This window comes from Geotrypetes seraphini, chromosome 9 (genome assembly GCF_902459505.1).
Source record: "Geotrypetes seraphini chromosome 9, aGeoSer1.1, whole genome shotgun sequence".
In the NCBI taxonomy this organism is placed as follows: Eukaryota; Metazoa; Chordata; class Amphibia; order Gymnophiona; family Dermophiidae; genus Geotrypetes; species Geotrypetes seraphini.
Genome location: NC_047092.1, coordinates 170,228,303 through 170,252,782, shown reverse-complemented (window position 1 = coordinate 170,252,782; position 24,480 = coordinate 170,228,303). Strand labels below are relative to the sequence as shown.

The following is a 24,480-nucleotide window of genomic DNA, read 5'->3' as shown; positions in this document are numbered from 1 at the left end:
TCTGAACTAATCGGAGTCTTAATAAAGTCTTTTTTGGTAACCCTAAATAAACAATATTACAATAATCCAAGGTAGACAACACAGTAGACTGGACCAGCAACCGAAAGGACTCCATATCAAAAAATGGTCCTCAATTTCCACAATATTGCATAACTTTTATTGCATGATCATAAATTGAGTAGATTTGACTTAACTAGCAGAAGAACATGAACATATGCACCAATCCATCTTCTCAGTACATGGCCCTACTCTTTGGAACTCCCATGTAACTGCAACTTCAATCATCCTTAGAGAAATTCAAGTCTGAGCTCAAAACATTTCTGTTCAAAGATGCCTATTCATAATTACCCACACCTTTATACTCCTAGTCCTCATTTAGGCCCCAGGATGGGCATTTGAAAGCTCCCTTTGCATATTTATCCCACCTGCCATTGTAGTTCTTCCCATGCAAAAAAAGTGAAGATGACTGGTAATACAGGAGTGCTTTTATTCTTCACTAAAAAAGACTTGACATGAACATGTTTCAGACCTATGGCCTGCATTGGGAATCTTTAAATCCATACATGAGAATAAGAAATCTAATAAATTTTCATAAAAACAATCAATAATAACGATAACATGATCATAAAAGTAATATGTATAATCACAATAACAGAAAATACGTAAAGATGTGAGAGTATAAAAATGTGACACAGCCAACATATACTAAAAACAAATAAATGTTTATAAAAAAATGAGTCTTCCATATCCATTCATCTCGGATGGAACATCAACAAATGCCATGTTGTTTTGTAAGAAAACCTTGTACAATTTTTCAAGTAAAACGTTAAGGGCTCCTTTTACGAAGGTGCACTAGCGGTTTTATCGCACGCACCGGATTAGTGCACGCTAGCCGAAAATCTACTGCCTGCTCAAAAGGAGGCGGTAGCAGCTAGCGCGCGTTAAGGCCCTAGCGCACCTTCGTAAAAGGAGCCCTAAAACTCATGCTGTTTTATAAAATAGCAATCATCATTTTTGTGACATCATTGGTGTAATATTTAACATTCATGTTAAATCAAATACCATAACTGACAATATCTGACAAAAAGGCGATTATGAGGATGTGACATGCTGAATCAGTAAAAACGAATAATGAACATACTGAACCTCTATTTGTATGGGTGTCAGGTCAAAAGCGCGCCCAGACAATTGAGCGCAGCGCACGCCGCTCTAAATTACTGTTTTTAGTGCTCCGACGGGGGGGCGTGGGGGGGAACCCCCTCACTTTACTTAATAGACATCGCGCCGCATTGTGGGGGCATTGTGGGGGGTGTGGGGGGTTGTAACCCCCCACATTTTACTGAAAACTTCACTTTTTTCCTGTTTTTAGGGAAAAAGTTCAGTTTACAGTAAAATGTGGAGGGTTACAACCCCCCAAACCCCCCATAACGCCGGCGCGATGTCTATTAAGTAAAATGAGGGGGTTCCCCAACAAAACCCCCCGTCGGAGCCCCTAAAAACTGTAATTTTGTGTGGTGCGGCGGCGCGCACTGTGCTCAATTGTTGGCACGCGCTTTTGTCTTTCGTGCCGTTGTCTATGAACCATTTGTATGTAGACTATAATTTGAGAAGCACTACAGCTAGACAGGAGGTTCTAAAGTCAGTAATTAGCTAGTTATTTTATATATTACTCCTAATCCTCTTTTAGGCCCTGGGATGGATATCTGAAAGATTTGATGGTTCCCTTGGTGTGCTTATCCTACCTACTATCCTGCTGCCAGTTTTAGCTCTTTCCACTACCTCCACTGTCTTGTCTGTGTGCATTTCACTATATCCCTTTTCCTATTAGTGTTGTAACTTCTAAGCTGCTTAGAAGGTTTTTACCAATTGAATATGATAGTAAATCCTAATAAAACTTGAAACTATAAATCTACCACACTAGCATTTCAATTTCAAATGGGATGCTATAATACAGTGGTCTCAAACTCGCGGCCCGGGGGCCATATGCGGCCCACCAGGTACTATTTTGAGGCCCTTGGTATGTTTATCATAATCACAAAAGTAAAATAAAAGTGTCTTGATTTTATGTCTCTTTAGCTATAAATTACAATATTATTATTAAGACTTAGCGAAAAGGAAAGATTTATAAACTATAAAGAGTTTTACCTCATGCAAAACTGTCATTTCTTTAATAAGCCATTAACTATTTTTCTCTGATGCCCTCCAAGTACCAACAAATCCAAAAGGTGGCCCTGCAAAGGGTTTGAGTTTGAGACCACTGCTATAATAAAACAAGGAAAATGATAACCCCCCCAACCCGGTGTGGTAAAAGAGGCTATTATGGTTTATAGTTTACATTCTGCCTTTAATCAAGGCAGATTACAATATATACATAATTAAAACAAACAACAAAACAAAATCAACATATCAAAGTCAGCAAAAAATGCTAAGTAATATAAAAAGCATCCACCATCATACTTCATTTAGCAGTTTCTTAAAACTACACAGGTCCTTTTGTTGTCCCGTCCTGTCCTGGCAAGTTCTTTTCCTGTCCCTGCCCCATTCCTACAAGCTTGATCTTCATCTGCACAAGCTTCAAACACTTTAAAATCATAAGTGTTCAAGGCTTGTGCGGTTAATTCTGAACTTACAGGAATGGGACAGGGACAGCGACAAAACTTGCGGGGACAGGACTGGGAAATTGAGTTCCTGAGGGGACAGATTTGTCCCCGTGTCGTTCGCTAGCCTGATGTATACTGAAAGCTTGTTCCGCTCCACAGATCCCACACATGAAAAAGTACTAGTTCTCATAGCTTTTAAATGTAATTAATTTCTTATGAGTAGGAATAACCAAATCACATCATGCAGCAGAAGGCAGTAGTTGCGAGGGCACATTGGACATCACACAATCTTGTAAATATTTTGGTGAGAACCGATGTACACTCAGATAAACCAACAGTAATAACTTATACTTCACTCTGTATTCTATAGTCAGCCAGTACAATGATATGAAGCAATATGTTCATATTTTCCAATCCTAGTCAAAGCATGAATAATGGAATTCTGAACAACTTGTAATCCACGCATATTGGAATTCTCAAAGGACCCTCGGTCACAAGGGGACACCCGCTCAAACTCAGAGGAGGGAAATTTAATGGTGACACCAGGAAGTATTTCTTCACAGAAAGAGTAGTAGATCACTGGAACAAGCTTCCAGTGCAGGTGATCAAGGCCACCAGCGTGCTTGACTTCAAGAATAAATGGGACATCCATGTGGGATCCCTACGAGGGTCGAGATAAGGAACTAGGACATTAGCATTCACACCAACTACCTCCTCCAATTATTCTCCCTGGGCAAAAGCGCCCTAATACTCCAATTCGACCTAAGCAGCGCTTTCGATCTGGTCGACCATGATATCATGCTCCGTTGCCTTGACTCCATCGGCATTTCCGGCCAAGTACTACACAGGTTCTCAAGCTTCCTAACTAGCCGTACCTATCAAGTCCACAGCAATGGAACCTTCTCCCATCAATGGCGTAATTCCTATGGAGTCCCACAAGGCTCCCCACTCTCCCCCTCCCTCTTTAACATCTACTTGGCACCTCTAGCACGGACAAAAGCTGACTTAAACCTTAAATCATTCATCTACGCTGATGACATCACCATCATCATCCCCTTAACTTCACTCACCCTACAGACGGAACAACTCACATCCTCCATCCTCACCAAATTAGAACAATGGACCTCACAATTTAAATTAAAATTGAACACCGAAAAAACCAAAATCTTCCTAGCAAGCCCTACCCACAAAATAACAAACACCTCCATAAAACTGAACGGCCTAGATTATCCTATCAACCCCTCCATAAAAATACTCGGAGTCATCCTAGATAGATGCTTAACATTCGAAGACCATACCAATGCCCAGGTCAAAAAATGCTTCTGTACCCTCTGGAAACGCCGCACTATTAAACACCACCTTCCGCTTACTGGTCCAATCATTAATCTTAAGCATATTGGACTACTGTAATATCATATACCTAGGAGCCTACAAAAACGCCATCAAACGCCTAAGAATAGTACAAAATGCCGCCGTCCGCCTCATCTTCGGCCTCAAAAAATACGACCACGTCAGCCCCTATTATGCTAAACTCCACTGGCTGCCAGTGGAGGCAAGAATCACCTTTAAATTCGCTTGCCTCTGCTTCAAAACCTTAGCAGGCTCCTCACCAATCTACCTATCTGAACACCTTGAAATTGCACGCCCCTCTCGCACACGAAGCACCTACCTGTTCTCCTTCCCCTCCATGAAGGGCTGCCTCTACAAAAAATTCCTTGACCGATCTCTAGCATTCCAAGCGGGCAAATGGAACAAATGCCTCTCTACCCTCATCTCCAATTCCCCCCACTATCAAACATTCCGGAAGTTAACCAAAACCTACCTCTTTGACAAATTCCTCTGATCAACCCTCTCTCCTCCCCCCTCCCCTCCTGACCTCTCCCCCTAGACCCTTACCACCTCATGCAACACTGCTATCTGTAACGCTGCTGTATCTAACTATAGCAATTATAACCGCTCTGAACATATAACCTAGCTGCCAAAATAACTTCACAGTATATTTATTGTCAAAAAATGTAAAGGTAACCTGACCGAATTTGTATCGTCCAAAATGTAAATCTAACATTAACGAAATTGTAACATCGCTGTAAATGTACAGTCTCTTCTTCTGTTAACCGCATAGAACTTCCATGGTAATGCGGTATACAAGAATAAAGTTATTATTATTATTATTAATGGGGTGGGTCAGTAGAGTGGGCAGACTTGATGGGCTATAGCCCTTTTCTGCCGTCATCTTTCTATGTTTATGAGCATTTAGCATTCCAAGCCATGGTAGAAACCTCTACTGCGGCTTAGTAAAAGGGTGTGTGTGTGTGTGTGGGGGGGGGGGATAGAGTAGTATTGTGCACAAATATGCTTTGCATTATTTATTTTATGCTTTTTAGAGGAGTTGAATGATATGAGTGTATATTGACATGGTTAGCCTTTCGGCTTCGGCTTGTCCTTCTTGCACAGTGCTGGTGAGCATGTATTTCACCGATACCTCCTCTTTATATATATATATATATAAAATTTTCTCTTAGTAGTTAATATTGGTTTGTGCACAGTTCTAATCACATCTTGTTTGCAGTGTGTTATTGGAGGAGTTTTGTTTTGATATTTTGTTATCTCTTCTCATTACCAGTTGTTTTTAGTAGCATTTACACCAGGTTTCAGAAGGCATCAGTGCGCACACTCAGAGTTACACATGAAATCCATGCTGAGCTAGTATTCTGCAAAGGGCAATCACTGTGTCCTTTGCAGAATACTAGTTTGGTGCCTCACTCTGGGTTCAAAGACCCTACAGCAGGGGTGTCAAAGTCTCTCCTCGAGGGCCACAATCCAGTCAGGTTTTCAGGATTTCCCCAATGAATATGTATGAGATCTATTTGCATGCACTTCTTTCATTGTATGCTAATAGATCTCATGCATATTCATTGGGGAAAACCTGAAAACCCGACTGGATTACAGCCCTCAAGGAGGGACTTTGACACCCCTGCCCTACAGTAAGCAAACAACAGTAAAAAATTTTGGGTAAAGAACTGTACACATCAACCAGAGATAATATACATTTATTAAAACAAATAAAAATAGTCTGTATTTAGTGTTGGATCAAAATATTGAGACCAGTCTATGTTGCAGATTCAAAACAGATAATCAATCTGTACTACATGTTGGATCAAGGTGTTAAAACCAGTCTGTATTGCAGACCCAACATGAAATTTCGGCTCTAAAGCCTGACTCAGGGGTACAACAAAACATCCAGTAGATGGCAATCTAATAGCATTGGTGACCAATAGACACATATATCTTACGAGAGCAAAATACCGTCTCTCTTGCAAAGAACCATGTGCAATGTATTAGTTCAGAGGTACAAACTCTATCTGGATGTTTTATCGTACCCCTGAATCAGGCTTTAGAGCTGAAACATGGACCATGTTGGGGCTGCAATACAGGCTGGTTTCAACACTTTGATCCAAAACGTAATACAGATTGATTATCTGTTTTGAGTCTGCAACATAGACTGGTCTTAATATTTTGATCCAGCACTAAATACAGACTGTTTTTATTTGTTTTAATAAATGTATATTATCTCTGGTTGATGTGTACAGTTCCATCCCTACATTTTTTTTTTTTACTGTTGCCTCACTTTGGGTGCCTTTTGTAGAAATCTCCCCACAGAGTTCTGAAATACAGGTACTGTTTTAGCTACTCAAAAAATCAAAAATATAGAAGGACTGGAGGTATATATTCACTATACAACACACAAAACGCTTTCCAGTACACTTGTGTGCTTACAACTATTTAGGAATGAAGGAAAAAGCCACAGATGTCTGAGAGAAGTTGCCCAATGTGAAACATGCAAAGTAAGCCTCAATTATAGCTTTACTCTACAATAGAGAATGACACGGGGAAAAAATCTTTCCCCGTCACCGCCCCATCCCCGTCCCACCATCCTCTGCACCGCCGTTACCTTCACCGCCCCGTCATCGTCACCGCCATCCCTTTCACCGCCCCGTCACCGCCATCCCTTTCACCGCCCCATCACCGTCCCCGCTGCATCCATATAAGCCTTAGTACTGTAATATTTAGCTTATTCCTTTCTTATAAATCAAAGTTCCTGCTGCTGAACTAGAGAAAGAGATGTTCAGCTGGCAGGGCTTTGTTTATAAATTTTTATCAACACAACTAATATACTACTTTATCCTAAAGCAAAAAATAAATAAATAAATAGAATTTTTTTTCTACCTTTGTTGTCTGGTTTCTGCTTTCCACATCTTCTCATTCAATTCCTTCCATCCACTGTGTGTCTTCTCTCTGCGTCTTCCATTTGCTGTTACTGTGCCTCTCCCTTCACTCCCCCCCTCCAATTGGTCTAGCATCCATCTTCTTCCCTCCGCTCCCCCATAGTCTGGCATCTGTCTTCTTCCCATTCTGTCTTCCACATTTCCCTTCAGGGTCTGTTCCTCTCCACCCTCCTTCAATGTCTGTCCAATTCCTTTCCACCACCACCCTTCCCTCCCTCCTTTACCATCTGTTCCTTTCTACCACCCTTCAGCTCCTCTCGCATGGCCTATCTATCTACCTTCCTCCCTCTTATTTTCATGGCACGTTACAATGTAATTTGTGCAAGCCACTGGAGCCTGCGAGCTCGGTCCCTGTCTCATCCCCACAAACCATCTCGCTTCTGTGCTCCTATTTTCCCCATTTCTAATATCTCCCCTATGTATCTGCCATTGCCCCCCCTCCTGTGTCCATATACCATCCCCATGGCATGTCCCCTTTATGTCTCTGTCCCTATGCCCCATGCACATAATTTCCCCTCTTTCTGTTACCTTCCTGTGTCCAGATTTCCCCTATCTTCCTCTTCCATACCAGTGTGTGTCTTCTTTTCAACCCCATCTAGCTTTTTTCCCTCTTTCTTCCCCCCCCCCCTGCTTCTAGCATCTGGCTCACCTGCTTGTCCTTCCCTTTCTTTCCTGCTGTGGGTTTTTCTTTCCGTCTTCATCCCCTTGGCCCAGAATCCTTTTCCCTTTCACTCTTTCCTTCCAGTTTGAGCCGGGAACACGAGCGATCGCACGGTCCCCGCAGCCACCACCCGCCTGCCCAATCGATCCTAGTGTTTAGCCAGCTCTCTCCCTTCTCCTCACCTTAGTTTGTAGGTTTTCTTTTTCGGCGACCTGCACACTTTCCTAAAGAGCCGCGCATGCGCGGCTGCTCAGTGTTCAATCTTCTGCTTTGCTGCAACTTCCTGTTTCCGGTTGCGTTAGAGCAGAAGATCGAAACTGAGCAGCAGCGGGTCCGCGGCTCTCTGATAGCGTGCGGGTCGCCGAAAAAGAAAGCCTACAAACTAAGGTGAGGAGAAGGGAGAGAGCTGGCTAAACACTAGGATTGATTGGGCAGGCGGGTGGTGGCTGCGGGGACCGCGCGATCCTTCATGCCTCACTGCGGGGACAAGACCATTCACCGCTCCACGGGGCGGTGAATGGCCTTGTCCCCGTCCCTGCAGCGACTGATATTTTTCGTTCCCCGTTTCGGCGGGTTACCCGCAGCTAAACGCGGTGGCTGCGGGTAAACCGCCACCGTGTCATTCTCTACTCTACAACACCATCATAGGATAAAAAACCTTCAGTTCTTACTAATAGTGCTACTGAGCCTCATTAATCCAATGTGAATTGCTGAATTCCTTATTCATATCCAATCTAGTTCAAAATTGCTTACTGAACAATAGTCTCAGACACATGCTATGTATTCCTTTGCTTCTGAGCACATAAACTTTCCCAGAAAAACTGTTGCAACTCATATAACTGTTTATCTGTATTTTGCTTGAAGCTTTTCCAGAAGCTTTACTGGATCCCCCCTCAGAAGCATTTGTGAGGATGTGTCTTGCGCAGGATTGGAAAATAATGCATGTAAACTGTACTTTCAGATCCACACATTATTTTCCATGAGAAATCTTTGTGCAGAAAAAAAATAGAGGTGCAAAGATTTGCAGGTACACTATACCAGTCAGATTTCACAAAGAAAGCACATGCATAGACACCCATGCAAATGTATAGTGAGATATCAATCTCTGAAATATGCTTTCTTTGAACCTTCTCACCTAACTGCTTTGCTATCTATAAAGCGCCTTTAAGGAGTATGAAGTTTAGAGCTCTTAGAATGGAATTATACTCTAGAATGGAATTATACTTTAGAGCCGAAACCATGTTGGGTCTGCAATACAGACTGGTTTGCACGGTCTGTGTCTGTATATGGCCGTTTGGTGGAGGATGGGCTGGGGAGGGCTTCAATGGTTGGGAGGATGTAGATGGGCTAGAGTAAGTCTTAACAGAGATTTCGGCAGTTGGAACCCAAGCACAGTACAGGGTAAAGCTTTGGATTCTTGCCCAGAAATAGCTAAGAAGAAAAAATTAAAAAATTTAAATTGAATCAGGTTGGGCAGACTGGATGGACCATTCGGGTCTTTATCTGCCGTCATCTACTATGTTACTATATCCAGGTGCTAGATTTATTATAGATGATTCTATAATTTCCTTAAATACTCTACTCCAGTGTTCTTCAACCTTTTTATACCTATGGACCGGTGGAAATAAAATACAGTGGTACCTCGGTTTACGAGTGCACCGGTTTGCGAGTGTTTTGCAAGACAAGCAAAACATTCGCAAAATCGGCACCTCAGAAACCGAGCGCGCTTCGATTTGCGAGTGCCCCCCCTGCGAATCAGCACCCTCCCCCCCGCGATCCGGCCCCCCCCCCCGCCACCGGGCCCCCCCCGCCACGGCTTGAGGTCCCCCCAACCCACCCGAACCCTCTTCTTACTTTTCTGTAACCTCTGCAGCGGCACCAGCACCAGCATGTCCTGTGCGTGGTGCCGGTGCCTGAAGATCTGCTTCCTGTGCAAGGCCTGAGAGTTCACATTGAACGTGAACTCTCAAGGCCCAGCACAGGAAACAGATCTTCAGGCACCGGCACCACGCATAGGACATGCTGGTGCCGGTGCCGCTGCAGAGGTTACAGAAAAGTAAGAAGAGGGTTCGGGTGGGTTGGGGGGACCTCAGGTCACGGCGGGGGGTGCCCGATGGCGGCAGAGGGGGTGCCCGATGGCGGCGGGGGGGGAGGGAGCCAGATCGCGGGGGGGCCTTCGGGGGGAGCAATGCCGGTTCTCGTGGGGGGGGGAGCAGCGCTCCTGGCCTCGGGAGGAAGGTGGGGGGTGGAAACATATCAAAGCAAGTTTCCCTTACTTCCTATGGGGAAACTTGCTTTGATATACGAGCATTTTGGATTACGAGCATGCTCCTGGAACAGATTATGCTCGTAATCCAAGGTACCACTGTAATTATTTTGTGGACCGTCACTGGTCTGCGGACTGGCAGTTGAAGAACACTGAGCTAAGTTGTGGGCTAGATCCCACCCATCTCTGCCAAATCTCCAACCCAGACCCCGCCCCCATAATAGTACTAATTGTAACACTATTTTTCCATTCATTTTTCATATATACACATAATATAATCTTATTAACAACACATAATGGTTAACCACAAAATTAAACTACACAAAGCACACTCTATGCTTCTCAACATTCATTCCTACCAGATAACCCCAATGCAAATACGGGACCAAAACCTAAAAATACTAATATATACAAACAAACTCTAAGATTCAAGACTCTGCATGCTGTACAACCCCAGAGAAAAAGAAACAAATGCATTTCTTCCTGAACAGTGCAAAATATAGACAGATGTAAATTCTCAAAATTGACACAATTCAATCATTAAATTCAAAAATAAAATTATTCCCCCTACCTTTGTTGTCTCCCTCCCTCCATGGTGTGCCTTACCTTCTGGCTTGTTCCCGCCTGGCCATTTTGTGCCGCCCCGGTGTTATCTTTGGGCCGGCTCCCTCTTCCTTACTGACACAGTGCACAAAGCCACGGGCAGGGGCTCCTCGCGCGTCCCGCACCTCATCTGGAAGCTTTCCCTCTGATGTTGCGACATCAGAGAAAGCTTCCAGTTCAGGCGCAGGAGGAAGAAGGAGCTGGCCTGAAGATAACGCCGCATCAATCACCCCGCAGACCGGCAGTTGAAGAACACTGTCTCGGGCCTGATGCACGTGCCGGCCCTGTGGACCAGCAGGAAATTTCTGCGGACCGGTGGTTGAAAAACACTCCTCTACTCTGTGTAATTTTTAATCCAAAATGGTGGACTTGAGAATGTTTAGACTATTATATTTTCTTGCCTCTTCTTTCTTTTCCCTTTTTTAATTTGAATCTAGACTATATAATTTTTTTCTGTACAAGTGTTTTACTTGATATGATGAATGAAATACGATAATTTTTTTTAAAAAAAAGCACATGCATAAAATATAATGCAAAAATTAAGCTCACATTCTGTGTAAAGTGGCAAGATTGAAAAGTCCTCTCATTAAAACTTGCATTTGCCTTCATTACTATTTTCCTCAAATAATAGTATGTTTTCCAACTTGGGCAAATGCATTTGTTTAAAATGCTTACTGTCACAGCTTTGTCATCCAAGGGATGACAGTTGTTTTCCACCTTAAAACATCCCCATAGTGTGCATATAAACAAATTTGCATCAAGTCGAAAATGACTCCTGATATCAAAGAGATTACAGAATACAAAGTATGTGTGTGTTTTAATATTCATAATTTAGAAGGTGTGGCTCAAGTGAGAAAATTGGCCAGTGTTTTATTACTGTGAAAGAAATTAATTATGTGATTAAAGAAGGGGGTTTAAGAACAAGTAATTTGATACTTTGGAGAAACTAGCATATGCTGCTGCTTTAGAACTTATATTTAAAAAACAGAGCTAAAATGACCTTTTTACAACAAATAACCAAAATAGAGAGGCTGAAGTGCATCCTCATTCAATCTATAGTGCATGGGCACCTCTCCCTTCAGAAATAAGTAACATCTATTTCTGTGTGATTAATTGAGTTTCCCCCAGGTATAGTGCTGCTACCAGCCCTCGGCTGAGCTTTGTGAGGTACCAGGCTTCAAATCTTTGGAGAAAATAACTCTATTTTGGTTGGGTATATAATACTTAATTAATACAGTAGCAGCAAAGCACTCAAATTTGAGGTCCTAAGTGAAATCCATGTTTATTTCATCACTTTAATTTGTGTATTTAATTCCATATAGCTGTCTTATAATTTGACCAGGAAGTTGATTAGGTCTTGAAATAATACTTTGTGGAGGTTAAGCCTTCCTGTTCATGTGATCGGGCAGGTCAGCATAGGATTCTTCTGCTCCATGTGCATGCAAAGATAGTTAAGTATAATTCTTCTCCAAAGATAAGCATACTAAGAGACACATTGATGGTATAGTGCCTGATTTATCAAAAGCAAGAGTGGGAAATCATGGTTTGCAAAGATTTCTGCAATGAATATGCATGAATCTATTTGCATAAAATGGGAATGGTATATGCAAATCAATCTAATGCATATTCATTGTGGAAATCTTGCAGACGCAAATGGGTTGTTGCCCACCTCTAGTAAAAAAAACACCTTTCCTGGACTCTAAAGCAGTTTCTCAACTCGGTCCTGGAGTCCTCCTTGCCAGTCAGGTTTTCAGGATATCCACAATGAATATGCATAAACTCAATAGGCATACACTGCCTCCATTATATGCAAATTTATTTCATGCATATTCATTGTAGATATCCCGAAAACCTGACTGGCATGGGGGTACTCCAGGATCAAGTTGAGAAACACTGCTCTAGAATATTCACAAAATTCCAACATGATGTATTATAATGGCCATGAGTGTGCTTCTTTGTATTTGTGGTTATACAGTGTTTGGTAGGAGAAGCAATGTTTTCTAGCATCTTTCTATCATTCCCACTTGGCACAAATATGCTGCACAGCTATTGGTTGATTTTTGAATTTTTGCAATGGCAACCTTGTTTTCTAAAATTATAGTAGTCTATCAACTTTCAGAATGAAATAATTACTGTACGTTTCCTTTATAGCTTCATATGCACCAATTCAACCTCATTCTATGGTAAAACATCATCAAATTCCTCTTCCTTCAACTCCTCCAAAGATGTCTCATCAGTACCTATTACAGCAGCAACAGATTCAGACTCGACAGCAACAGGTTCAGCCAATTGCACTTCACAATTCGGCTCCAGAACCACCTACGTCACAACATTGCTGTGCCCATAGTGGACTCCCAGTTTCCAACAGTGTTCAATCACAGCATTGCTCACCTGTTCATACTCATGCTCCTCCATTAATACAATCTCCAACTCAGCCTCAGTCAACGCAACAATCTGTCGTGGTGTCTCCACCTGCTCATTCACCCAGCCAGTCTCCCACTATAATCATACATCCACAGACACTGATGCAATCACAATCGCATGCTCTGGTGTCACCAGTTTTGCATTCAGGACTGAATCATCAGCAGGCCATTTGTAATCAGGTACATTCAACACAAGAGCTAAATACTCCATCTCATCTTCCACCACCACCACCATCCCCAATAACGCACATTGGGCCAATACAGCAGTCAAGTGTACTGTCTTCAGGACCACAATCTGCATTGCAGTCTGTTCCTTCTTTATCGAGCCCTCCACAGCTATCAGCATCTTCCCCAACCTCAGTGCAAGAACTACCCTTGCAATCTGTGCATGCTATAGGAGTACAGCCTGAAATATTATCGCCAGGACATATGATGGTGCAAAATACTCTCATTTCTGAGGAAGAGCTTCCAGCTGCAGAAGCTTTGGTGCAGTTGCCATTTCAAACTATTCCACCACCACCACAGACTGTTGCTGTAAATCTGCAAGTACAGCCATCTGCTTCTGTGGACACATCTGTGGTAAGCTGTGGGAAGATTTCCTGATTTTGTTAACTGTTTCTAAAAGCAACAGCATGATCAATACACTAGTGTGATATTTGTATATGAAAATTTTGTATATTGAAATTGATCCAAGTAAAAAGCACCAAATAAAAACTAAAAAATGGATCAGCATAGCACATATTAGGTCAGTGCTATTTGATCTTTCCTATAAGTAGGAGGATACCAAGAAGGCAGTTTTCAGAAGTTATTACCCACCCTGTATGCTGGTTAAAGAATATTTTTGCCATTACATGCATATTTATACTTACATTTTTATGGACATATTCCTGTGATGGAGTTAGGCCAATTGAAACAAGACTATACATAATTTTAAAACACTGCATGTCAAACACTCCCTCTCCCCCACCCACCCGGACTAAGGCAGGCTAAGAGAGATTTAGGGGGGAAATTATCAAGCTATGTTAGGGCCTTAAGTTGTGTTGTTTGTTCATCACTGCAACTTAAAGTGCATTAATGCATCTTGACTTGTCTTACCACAGCAATGTAATGTAATTTATTTCTTATATACCGCTACATCCGTTAGGTTCTAAGCGGTTTACAGAAAATATACATTAAGATTAGAAATAAGAAAGGTACTTGAAAAATTCCCTTACTGTCCCGAAGGCTCACAATCTAACTAAAGTACCTGGAGGGTAATAGAGAAGTGAAAAGTAGAGTTAGAGGAAAAATAAAAATAAAATAAACATTTTAACAAGACAGCATTGATCTAAATACTTTGGAAGGTAGAAGAGAGGAGAGAAAGGAATAGAAGCAGAAGGGGGAGCCGTTGAACAGTAGAATTCTGGAGAAATTTAAATGATATAAATAGAACAAAACAAAGACAAAAGGCAAAACAATAGATAAGATTAAAGATAAATCATAAACTGGAAAGAAAAATAAAATAAAACTTTGTCTTCAATCCACGGTTTCAGCGTCAGTGATGAAGTGGAGCAAGTAAGTTTAGGCGGAGCGATTGATGTTTCCAGAAAGGGCTTCTTCAGGGAAGAGACTTGGCAGACAGTCCCAGGATGCCTATGTCTCCTCCCCTGCGATGTTCTCCCATCCATGCATTCCCTCCCAGACACACTGCCCGTGCCCCAGCCGCTCCAAGGAGGCTGCCCCAGATGAGGCCCACGGTGAATGCAGGATTCTCTCCTCTGCGGGAAAGCCGCCCGGAGCCGATAGTCGATATGTAATGAGATGCTGGGGTTATTTTACCATGTCTGGAGCAGTGAGGGGTGAGGGGAAAGCTGGATCAGGAGGGAAAGCTTTGATGGTCCCTGTGAGATTCAGCCCAGGAATAACAAGCCACAGCTTTGAGGTCTGAATCTCCCAAGCTGCTGGAATAGCATTGCTTGCGAGGTTCAGAAAGGACAAAATGCCACAAAAATGAATAAGTTTTGTACAGTCCATACACAACTTAGGCACAGTTATTTAGACCTGGTTTTCTTTAACCTAAATGGGTGGGCCGCTGTGATTCTATATATGGCGCGTACCTTTTACAGAATCGGACTAAGTGACGTTCTAATGCAGTAGGAACATCAGCCTTGAAACTGGAGGATGTATATCTCTGTGAGATCTGGCGTAGAGAACCTCATTTACATTTTTCTGCTCTGCCTCCCCTCTGCCTCCTGTAATTCCTCAGATTTCCTCTACACACAAGATGGTAGGAGCCTGTCTGTTCTGCTCATGCTTATTTTTCTTTTATTTTGGGGTTGGCACTGTGAAAGGCTCAATCTGATCTTTGGAGCACCAGAGCTGGAAGGCTTTAGCGTAGGCCACAAATGTTGATTGCTTCTTTGCTTGAAGGAAAGTAGCTATGACTACCTCAGAATAGTCCTTGCAGGCCATGCGCTCAATAGCATTGCTGTAAGACCAAAACACTCTGGGTTCTCACAGTGAAACAGTCCAGACGTGGAAATCTTCTGGTTGCCAGTTGAACTGGAACTGACTGAAGGCACAATCCCACAAATCCTAACGGCAAAGGGGGGTGGGGGGAGAAAGAATAACATGCAGCCCGCTCCCCAAAACCCAAAGGGATTCACACAGGGTGTCCTCACAGCACTCAAGGCTCTAATAAATCAGAAGGCAAGCAAGCTCCCAGGGGAACAAACCCCGAGCCTCAAAATAACACAAAGCAGGCTGGTTCATTAGGTACACTTGGAGGTTGCCGTGCAGTCCTCTCTCTTGGAGTCTGCATTCTCTCCCAGGTAGAATAGCCCCAAATATGGGGGTCCTCTGGCACCAAAGCCTCCCAGAAATGGATTAAAAAGACCCTAAATAATAAAAACCAAACAGAGAAAATGCAGAAGGAAAAAGTGAAAAGGGAGCTATACTTCACTGGTGAAGAAAGAGAAGCTGAAAGGTGTGATTGATACCCTTCTGCAAGTTTTTTGCAAGCAAGGATTGATTACCTAATGTAGGAGCTCCTGTTTATATGTAACAGAATGATGAATCAGAGTATGAATGGGCACAACCACTGACCCTCAAGCCTTGCATTAAGGAATGCTGGTGCAGAAGGACTGAGGTTGAGAATGACAGTCTCTAGTATCCAGAGCTGAGATTGTGATGTCATAAAGCCTCATTCCACCAATGCCTATGAACCAACCTCATCAGTGATGTCACAATGGGTTCATTATCCTATACTTGGCTCACATAAGAATCAGAGTATGAATGCCCACAGCCACTGACCCTCAAGGATAGAGGTTGAGATAGAAACTGAAGAATGACAAGGGATTGTTTCCCACGGTTATCCATTGGGACTGAAATGGCAATGAATTTTGTCACTGTGTCATTCTTGTTTCTTGTCTCATTGAAAGAAATAGTCTATAAGGAGCCTGATGTGGTTTGAGACAGGATGGGAGAAGATGAAACATAGAAATAGATGGCAGATAAGGGCCACGGCCCATCTAGTCTGCCCACCCCAATGACCCTCCCCTACCTTTCTCTGTGAATAGATCCCACGAGTCTATCCCATTTGGCTTTAAAATCAGGGAGGGATTATTGATATTGATGTTTATTTTTTTTATAGTTTTTATGTATGTAAAATTGTAAACCACATTGAAGGAATAGTAGTTCTTATTGCAATATATAAGAATTTTTTTAAAGTATGTGGGATTAGAGCTCTCCCAGAATTTACTACTACTCTAGTTTTCTTACCCCCTGTCTGTCTCACAGTGCCTTGAATGGATCAGTCTCCAAACATTCCATGTGTAAAGAATAATAAAAATGGAAGTATTATAATACAGTACTGTATATCTAACCATTTTCATGTCAATGTTGGGATTTAAAGTGATGGATTTTACAGTTCAACCATAGGGTATTACTGTACCAAGGCAACAGATATTGCTTATAAGCCAGCCTGGCTGGTAGATTTCATAGGACCAGGATAAAGATAGCTTTTTTAATGAATTGCATTTGATATACCACTAAAGGCCTACACGTAGAAATCTAAGTGGTTTACACAGTTAAAATAAATGGGGGTAAAGAGGGAGGGAGATAGGGAAATGGGAGGGGGGTCATCTAGTCTTAGGAGGGAAGGATTTAATGAAGAGATGGATCTTGAGTAATTTCTTAAAACGCTGTAACAATTGGCCAGTTCCTGATATGAAGGGAGAGGTTGTTCCACATCTTGTAGTATTAGATAGTTCTAAAAATGGTACTCCCTAAATGTCATCTTTTTCCTCAAGGGTAGGATACACTTGATGTTATATTGAATGGGTTCAAGGGACTATAACATAGTGTTTATGCTAAGGGTAGCTGTTTGTGGATGTCTTGTGCAGGTTTACCAAGTGGAGAATATGTGTGAGGAAGAGATGACTGAGATGACAGAGGACTGTTCCCATATAATGAGGACTCCAACCCCACCCATCTTATCTCCCCCACCTCTTCTTACTGAGAATGGGGAAGAACTTCCTACAGATACCTCACCAGGTAAGAGCAAATGGCAACAATTAGCAACAACTGCAGCACTCCCTGGATACAAAACCAGCAAAGTGTTTTTCTACTAAACATAATTTGGGTTAATTTTCAAAGAAAGTTGTAAAGTTTACCAGTAGCCAGTGAACGTATAACATTTTTAATGTTAATTTAAATTCTTGTTATACTGATTTCCCTCTCCCTAGATACGGTATTAGAAAACTGTACATCTAGTGCTGGGCTCAAAATTAGCATCTAATTACCCCCATCACTATCTGTGTAGTGGAGGAGCAGAGCAAAGGCAGTGTCTTGTTATAGACCACTATCCAAGTAAGCTTTGCTTAGTTTGAGCCTGTTGAACAGCATCTGCAAACTAAATAGATAGCTGTTACCACAGCAGCAGTTACCACAATACACATATATTGAACATTGCTATAAATGTAATTTAAATGTCATTTCTTTTTTTTTTTTTAAAACCTTGACATGGTTATCTTTATGAAGAAATTGTGGCAAATGAGGAGATCAAAATGCATGATGTAAAACTCTTCAAAAAAACAGCGTTCTCTCATTTTTCCCTTTACTTCTTCAGTTCCACTTTGGCATACTGCTACCTGCTGGAAAAGCTGTTTTTCAGAACCATTAAGGACTCCGTTTTGTCTTAAATTAAGTGGTGCATTTTAAACAATGGATATACATGATATGATTTTCTGGCTCACAAGAAATGACATTTGCCCCCGCTGTGGGTGCTGCAACATCAATAACTGTTGAAGTCTGAGTATATACATATCTTTTATTTTGAAAGAGTTTTAATAAATGTTTGAGTATATTTGAGCTGCCCTACTGCTCTTTTTTATTCTCAGAAATTTTGAGTCTACAGCTTTATATATTCAGATCAAGTTTTTAAAGAGAGTAATTTCAGTGCAGAAGGGACAGGTGTCCTGACTAATGGGTTCTTTCCAGTTACCCCCTGGGATTGTAGAAGGCATCATCTACGTTTTTCAACTCCGCCTCCTTGTGTCACTGGGCAGTGCCCATCTCCTCTGTTTTTCCATCTACAGGCGAGTTGAGGAGGTGCCTTTTTTTGTGCTCGGCATCTGTTTTATTATTTTGGTGTTTTTTAAAATCCAATTTTGATGATTCCTGGTGCTATAGAGGTTCCCAGAGATCTTGGGACAGTTCTGGGTGGAAGAAGATACAATTCCTTTAGGGCACCTGCCTAGCTGGCCTGCAATAACTTTGGGACAGCTCAGGAAGCACAGCTTGCCCTGAATTTATTTCTGGCACTTGAGCATAGGCTGATTGGCCCCACATTGGTCTAGAGGACTGTAACAGGTGCTGGCTATGTTTCCCCCCACCCCCCAAGACACGTAAGGAGCTAATGGGGTCAAGGATTCCAGACCTGTGAGATCTGTGTAAATGGTAGCCTGAAGGTGGGGGGGAGGGCGCGGAGGGTCAAATTGCAGTTTTAAAGGTATCCGGGGCTCCCTATAAGGTCCCCCCACCTCCAAAATCCTATTTTCGAAATTTTCTGATTTTGCCTTTTGCTCCTCTGGGTTGTTTTTAGGTGCCAAAATACTGCTATCACCGCCGCAATCTTGGATTTCCCTATTTTATTCTATGTCTCTAAACATCTTAATTTTGCTAGTAATTCAGATACCCTTGTATCATGCCAGCTTTGTGCTGGATGGTCGGCTAAGGAGCATCCATGCACCACTTGCCATGGGGTGGGAGTTTGTGGTTTAGCCCCCCCCTAGTCCTTCTAGGGCCTTGGAAGTCTGAGGGTGCTCGTTGGTTGGGTCAAAAATCCCTTCTGGAGCCCTTGAATTGTGAATTGGCGGCTTTGGTGAAATGCAAGTGTACAGATGCCTCTGAGCTCGTGATGAGACAAGAAAGTCCCCTGCAGAGGTCCTCTGGAGATCCAGTGAAGGGTTATGACTCTGGTTTCATGAGTTGATGTTTGAAATTTAATAGGTCCTCTACACCATGTGGAGCTTTGCTGGTGATTGTACAGGAGGTGGTACCTTCGCAGTGCGCAGTTCCTCAGCGGAAAGCTTTACTGCTGAGAAGACTAGGAATCAGAGTCCATGCCTTTATTCCCACAGAGTGAATCCTCAGGGTTAGAGGATTCTGGGTCTCAGGTGGGCTGTAGTAACCAAGAGTCTGTGTCAGGCTTTTCAAGCTGACAGACCTGGTAGAAGTCTTTACAGTATCTTTGCTTGAATTAAATTTGGATCTCCTGCAGACTTTCAATGCTTAAATGTCTTGTATGAGCAGCTCTAAGTCCCGTTCCAGGTTTTTCATCACACTCTGAGAAACTGTGGTGCATACGGAGCACTGGGAAGCACCAGAGGGCCCTCTGAAGGTTACCAAGGCTATGACAAAATTGTACCCATTGGCTCCTGAATTCCAGAAGTTTTTTACTCTGCCTAAGGTGGATTCGCTAGCAGCACAAGTCAATAAGTGAACTGCACTTCCTACTGAGGGAGGAGTGATACTGAAGGATACTCAGGATCGTAGGGTAGGCTTGGTCCTCAAAAGACAGAATGAGGATTTGTCTCTCGGACACATCTGCCATAAGATGCTGCACCAGGCTCTGTCTAAAGAGGAGAGCATATACCCTCAGGTGTTGTTGTCGGGGGTGGACTATGTTGTTCTATATGAAATGTTTAGGATTATGAACAAAGTGTCTGCTTAATTTTCAAGAGGGCATTCTACCTTTGAAGGGGTAGTTACTAAGCTACAGTAAAATTTATGTAATTTACTGCAGAAATACTAGCTTTAGGGAAACATAGAAACATAGACTATGATGGCAGAAAAGGGCCAACGGCCCAACAAGTCTGCCCAATCATGATCCCTTCCACCCTAGAGAAACTATCCTCTATCATACTTCTGTAGCGACCCCACATGTTTGTCCCATCGTCTCTTGAAGTCGAGCGTGCTACTAGCCTCGACTACCTGACGTAGAAGACCATTCCATCTATCAGTCACCCTCTCAGTAAAGAAGTATTTCCTGGTGTCCCCATGAAATCTTCCTCCCCTAAGTTTTAGCGGATGTCCTCTTGTCACCGTGGGACCCATAAGAGTAAAGATTTCCTCCTCCTCCTCGATGCGGCCCGTTATGTACTTGAAAGTTTCTATCATGTCCCCCCTTTCTCTGCACTTCTCGAGCGAGTTTAAGCGCAGACTGCTCAGACGATCTTCATATGAAAGATCTTTAAGTCCTGAGACCATCCTTGTGGCCATTCTTTGAACTGACTCAATTCTCTTCACATCCTTTTGGTAATGTGGCCTCCAAAACTGGACGCAGTACTCCAGGTGCGGTCTCACCATGAATCTGTATAATGGCATTATAACTTCGGGCTTTCGGCTGATAAAGCTTCTGATGCAGCCAAGCATTTGTCTAGCCTTTGCTGAGGCTTTCTCTACCTGATTTTCAGCCTTTATGTCTTCACGGTTGATTACTCCCAAGTCTCTTTCTATTTCAGTTTTTGTTAAGTTCTCTCCATTTAGGGAAGATTACATTCGAACCTCAGAAGGGTACAGTAGTCTTGGAATGCTTGATTTATGTCCCTCTTTAATCGTGAGATTGCAGAAGGTATCTACTATCTTTTTTTGACTCTGCTTCTTTCCCCAGTGGGCTGTGCTGTAGCTTTTCAGTCTGTACCAAAGAAATCACCAATCACTAGGAAAAGAAATAGGAATGGATACGGACTTACGGCCCCCAAGGAACCCCCAATTAAGGAAGATAGGGATCATAGTTGGAGATTCCATCATACGAAATGTGGACAGCCACACCGCAGGAGGAAGAGAAGATAGATTGGTTACCTGCCTGCCTGGTGCAAGAGTGAAGGACGTGGCCAGCAGAATCACCAGGATCTTAGACAGCGCAGGAGGAGATGACACTGCTGTGCTTATCCATGTGGGAACAAACGATGTCAGCGGACGGAACTACAACAGGGAGGAAATGAAGGACCAACTCCGCTCACTCGGAAGGAAACTGAAGGTCAGGGAGGTGAAAGTGGCTTTCTCCGAGATCCTCCCGGTACCGAGAGCGGACGAAATGAGACAGGATGAACTGAGAGCAGTCAACGCCTGGATGAGGCGATGGTGCGAAAAAGAGGGTTTCGACTTCGTGCGCAACTGGACAACATTCTGGGGAAGAAGCAGGTACTATAGAAAGGACGGACTACACCTCACCAAACAAGGAGCGAGAGTCTTGGCTGAGAACATGAAGAAGACCATTGAGAAGGCTTTAAACTAAAGATCAGGGGAGAGCCGACAGTCGACAACCAGTCGATGGCCCGGACATCAGGAGATCCTGAGGAGGAAACTACAAGCAACTGCACAGGTAAAAGGGAAGAACACGTTGAAACTACAAGAGGCAATGAAAAAGAGCAAATGGATACAAAAAGGGATGTGAAGACTAAAAAGTCCAGGAAAGTAGCAGAAAGGGAACTCAAATGTATGTACACGAATGCCAGAAGCTTAAGAAACAAAATGGGAGAACTGGAAGCACTAGCAAGAAGAAAAAAACTGGATATCATAGGAATAACAGAAACATGGTGGAATGAAGAAATGAATGGGACACAGCACTGCAAGGATATAAACTGTACAGAAGAGATAGAATAGGGCAAAAAGGGGGAGGTATTGCCCTGTATGTCCAGGAAGAAATAGAGTATATTAGAGAAGGGTAGACGGAAGGAAAAGATAAACTAGAGTCCCTCTGGATAAAGATTCCTAGACAAAAAGAGGCAGACATAAAAATTGGCCTCTATTATCGACCCCCGGGACAGATAGAGGAAACAGATAAAGAAATGATGGAGGAAATTAACCGTGGATGTAAATCAGGAAACGTAACGATCATGGGGGACTTCAACTTTCCGGGGATAAACTGGAACTTGGGAACGTCAATCTGCGGCAAAGAGATAAAGTTCCTGGAGATGATAGGAGACTGCTTCCTTGAACAAATGGTGGGAGAACCGACAAGAGGAACCGCAATCCTGGACTTGGTCATAAATGGCATAACTGGAAGGACAACTGATGTAGAAGTTACGGCCCTGCTGGGGACAAGTGATCACAATATGATCAATTTTAACATTGGCATCGGAAAGGGGAAACCAATCAAGACTCAAGCCACAACCTTTAACTTCAAAAAAGGGAATTATGACAGCATGAGAACCATGGTTAGTAAATGGCTCAAGAAGAGGAGAGCCGAAATCCAAATGGTTGATCAAGCATGGGTCCCTACTGAAAAACACCATCACAGAAGCACAGAATCTTTACATACCGCAGATATCCAAAGGAAGGCGAAACAAGAACAAAGGAGAACCAGCTTGGCTATCTAAAGAGGTGAAGGATGCAGTGAGGGAAAAGAAGAACTCGTTTAAAAAATGGAAACGGGAAAAAACAACGGAGGCCTGGAACTGTCACAAAATCGACCAGAAAAAGTAATAAAGCGGTAAGAGACGCCAAAAAATCTATGAGAAAAAGATAGCACAAGAAGCCAAAAACTTCAAGTCCTTTTTTTAGATATATAAAAGGGAAGAAACCAGCAAAAGAGGCAGTGGGCCCTCTCGACGTCCAAGGAAGAAAAGGGTGCATTAAAGAAGACAAACAGATTGCTGACAGGCTAAATTCATTCTTTGCCTCTGTCTTCACCAATGAGGACACTACAACAATGCCAGAAGCAGGGAGGGTATTCAACGGAGACATAGAGGAAAACCTCGCCACAGTAAATGTGGATTTGGACAAGATATACTATCAGATTGACAAACTAAAATGTGACAAATACCCTGGACTGGATGGAATTCACCCGAGAGTATTAAGGAGCTTAAGGTTGAAATTGGAGAACTATTACAAACCTTAGCTAACATGTCAATTAGAACCGGGCAAATACCAGATGACTGGAAGATAGCGAATGTCATCCCAATCTTCAAAAAAGGATCAAGAGGAGAACCGGGTAACTACAGACCTGTGAGTCTTACGTCGGTTCCTGGGAAGAATCACTAATTAAAGATAGCATTGTGCAACACCTGGAAAATCAAGACCTAATGAGAGCTAGTCAACACGGCTTCAGGAAGGGGAAGTCATGTTTGACGATTTACTTAAATTTTTTGAGAAGGTGAACAAACAAATTGATAGTGGAGACCCGGTGGATATAATTTACTTGGACTTCCAGAAAGCGTTCGACAAGGTCCCGCACGCAAGGCTTATGAGGAAACTACTAAGTCATGGAATACAAGGAGACATACTCAGATGGATCGGCAAATGGTAAGAGAACACTATCAGAAATCAAAACAATTATCCAAAAGTTAAATTTAAAGAGTTCCCTATCAGAGATTATACCCCCAGTAATTTTAAAGAAATTTTTTTCTGGTTTTGGACCGTTTATTCATTCTTTAATCAAAAAAAGTTTAACTTCAGGAACAGTACCGAAAAACTGGAAAACATCAATAATAACTCCCATATTAAAGGACCATAAAGTCAGTCTTGACGATCCTACTAACTACCGCCCTATTGCCAATATCCCTTTCTTAGCAAAAATTACAGAGAAAGTGATTTTCAATCAGTTATCAGACTTTGTTAATTCCACCAATATATTGCACCCCAATCAAACGGGTTTCAGGAAACACCACAACACTGAATATTCTTTAATCGGACTTACAACTAACATCATATACAATCTCGACCATCATAATTCCGTTATTCTTTTCTCTCTTGATCTTTCAGCCGCATTTGATACCATTGATCATTCCCTTCTTTTAAACAGATTGCAATCTATAGGCGTTGGCGAATTATCACTTCAATGGTTTACTTCCTTTCTATCTGACCGAACTTCTATGGTACGTTTCAATAACACTGCTTCTAAACCTTTTTCTCTTAATTATGGAATCCCTCAGGGTTCAATTTTATCCCCTTTATTATTTAATATTTTTCTAGCTCCATTACTTAACTTAAGTCAATCCATAGGTTTTACCACCTACGCATATGCAGACGACATCCAATTAATTCATGCTTTCAACCCAGAAAATTCTAATGATATAAATCAAATTAATCAAAAATTGGAAAAAATTAAAAACTGGCTTACTCAAAATAAATTAGCTTTAAATATATCTAAGACAAG

The 24,480-nt window shown here is 42.3% G+C and overlaps 1 protein-coding gene across 1 annotated transcript in view; it reads left to right on the top strand.

Moving 5' to 3' along the window:
- Positions 1-24,480, top strand: part of PHC3 (polyhomeotic homolog 3) — a 132,229-nt gene that overhangs the window by 51,395 nt on the left and 56,354 nt on the right. Inside the window, 2 exon segments of the mRNA XM_033958076.1 lie at positions 12,568-13,418; positions 17,222-17,372. Coding sequence (XP_033813967.1) covers positions 12,568-13,418; positions 17,222-17,372 — 1,002 coding nt within the window.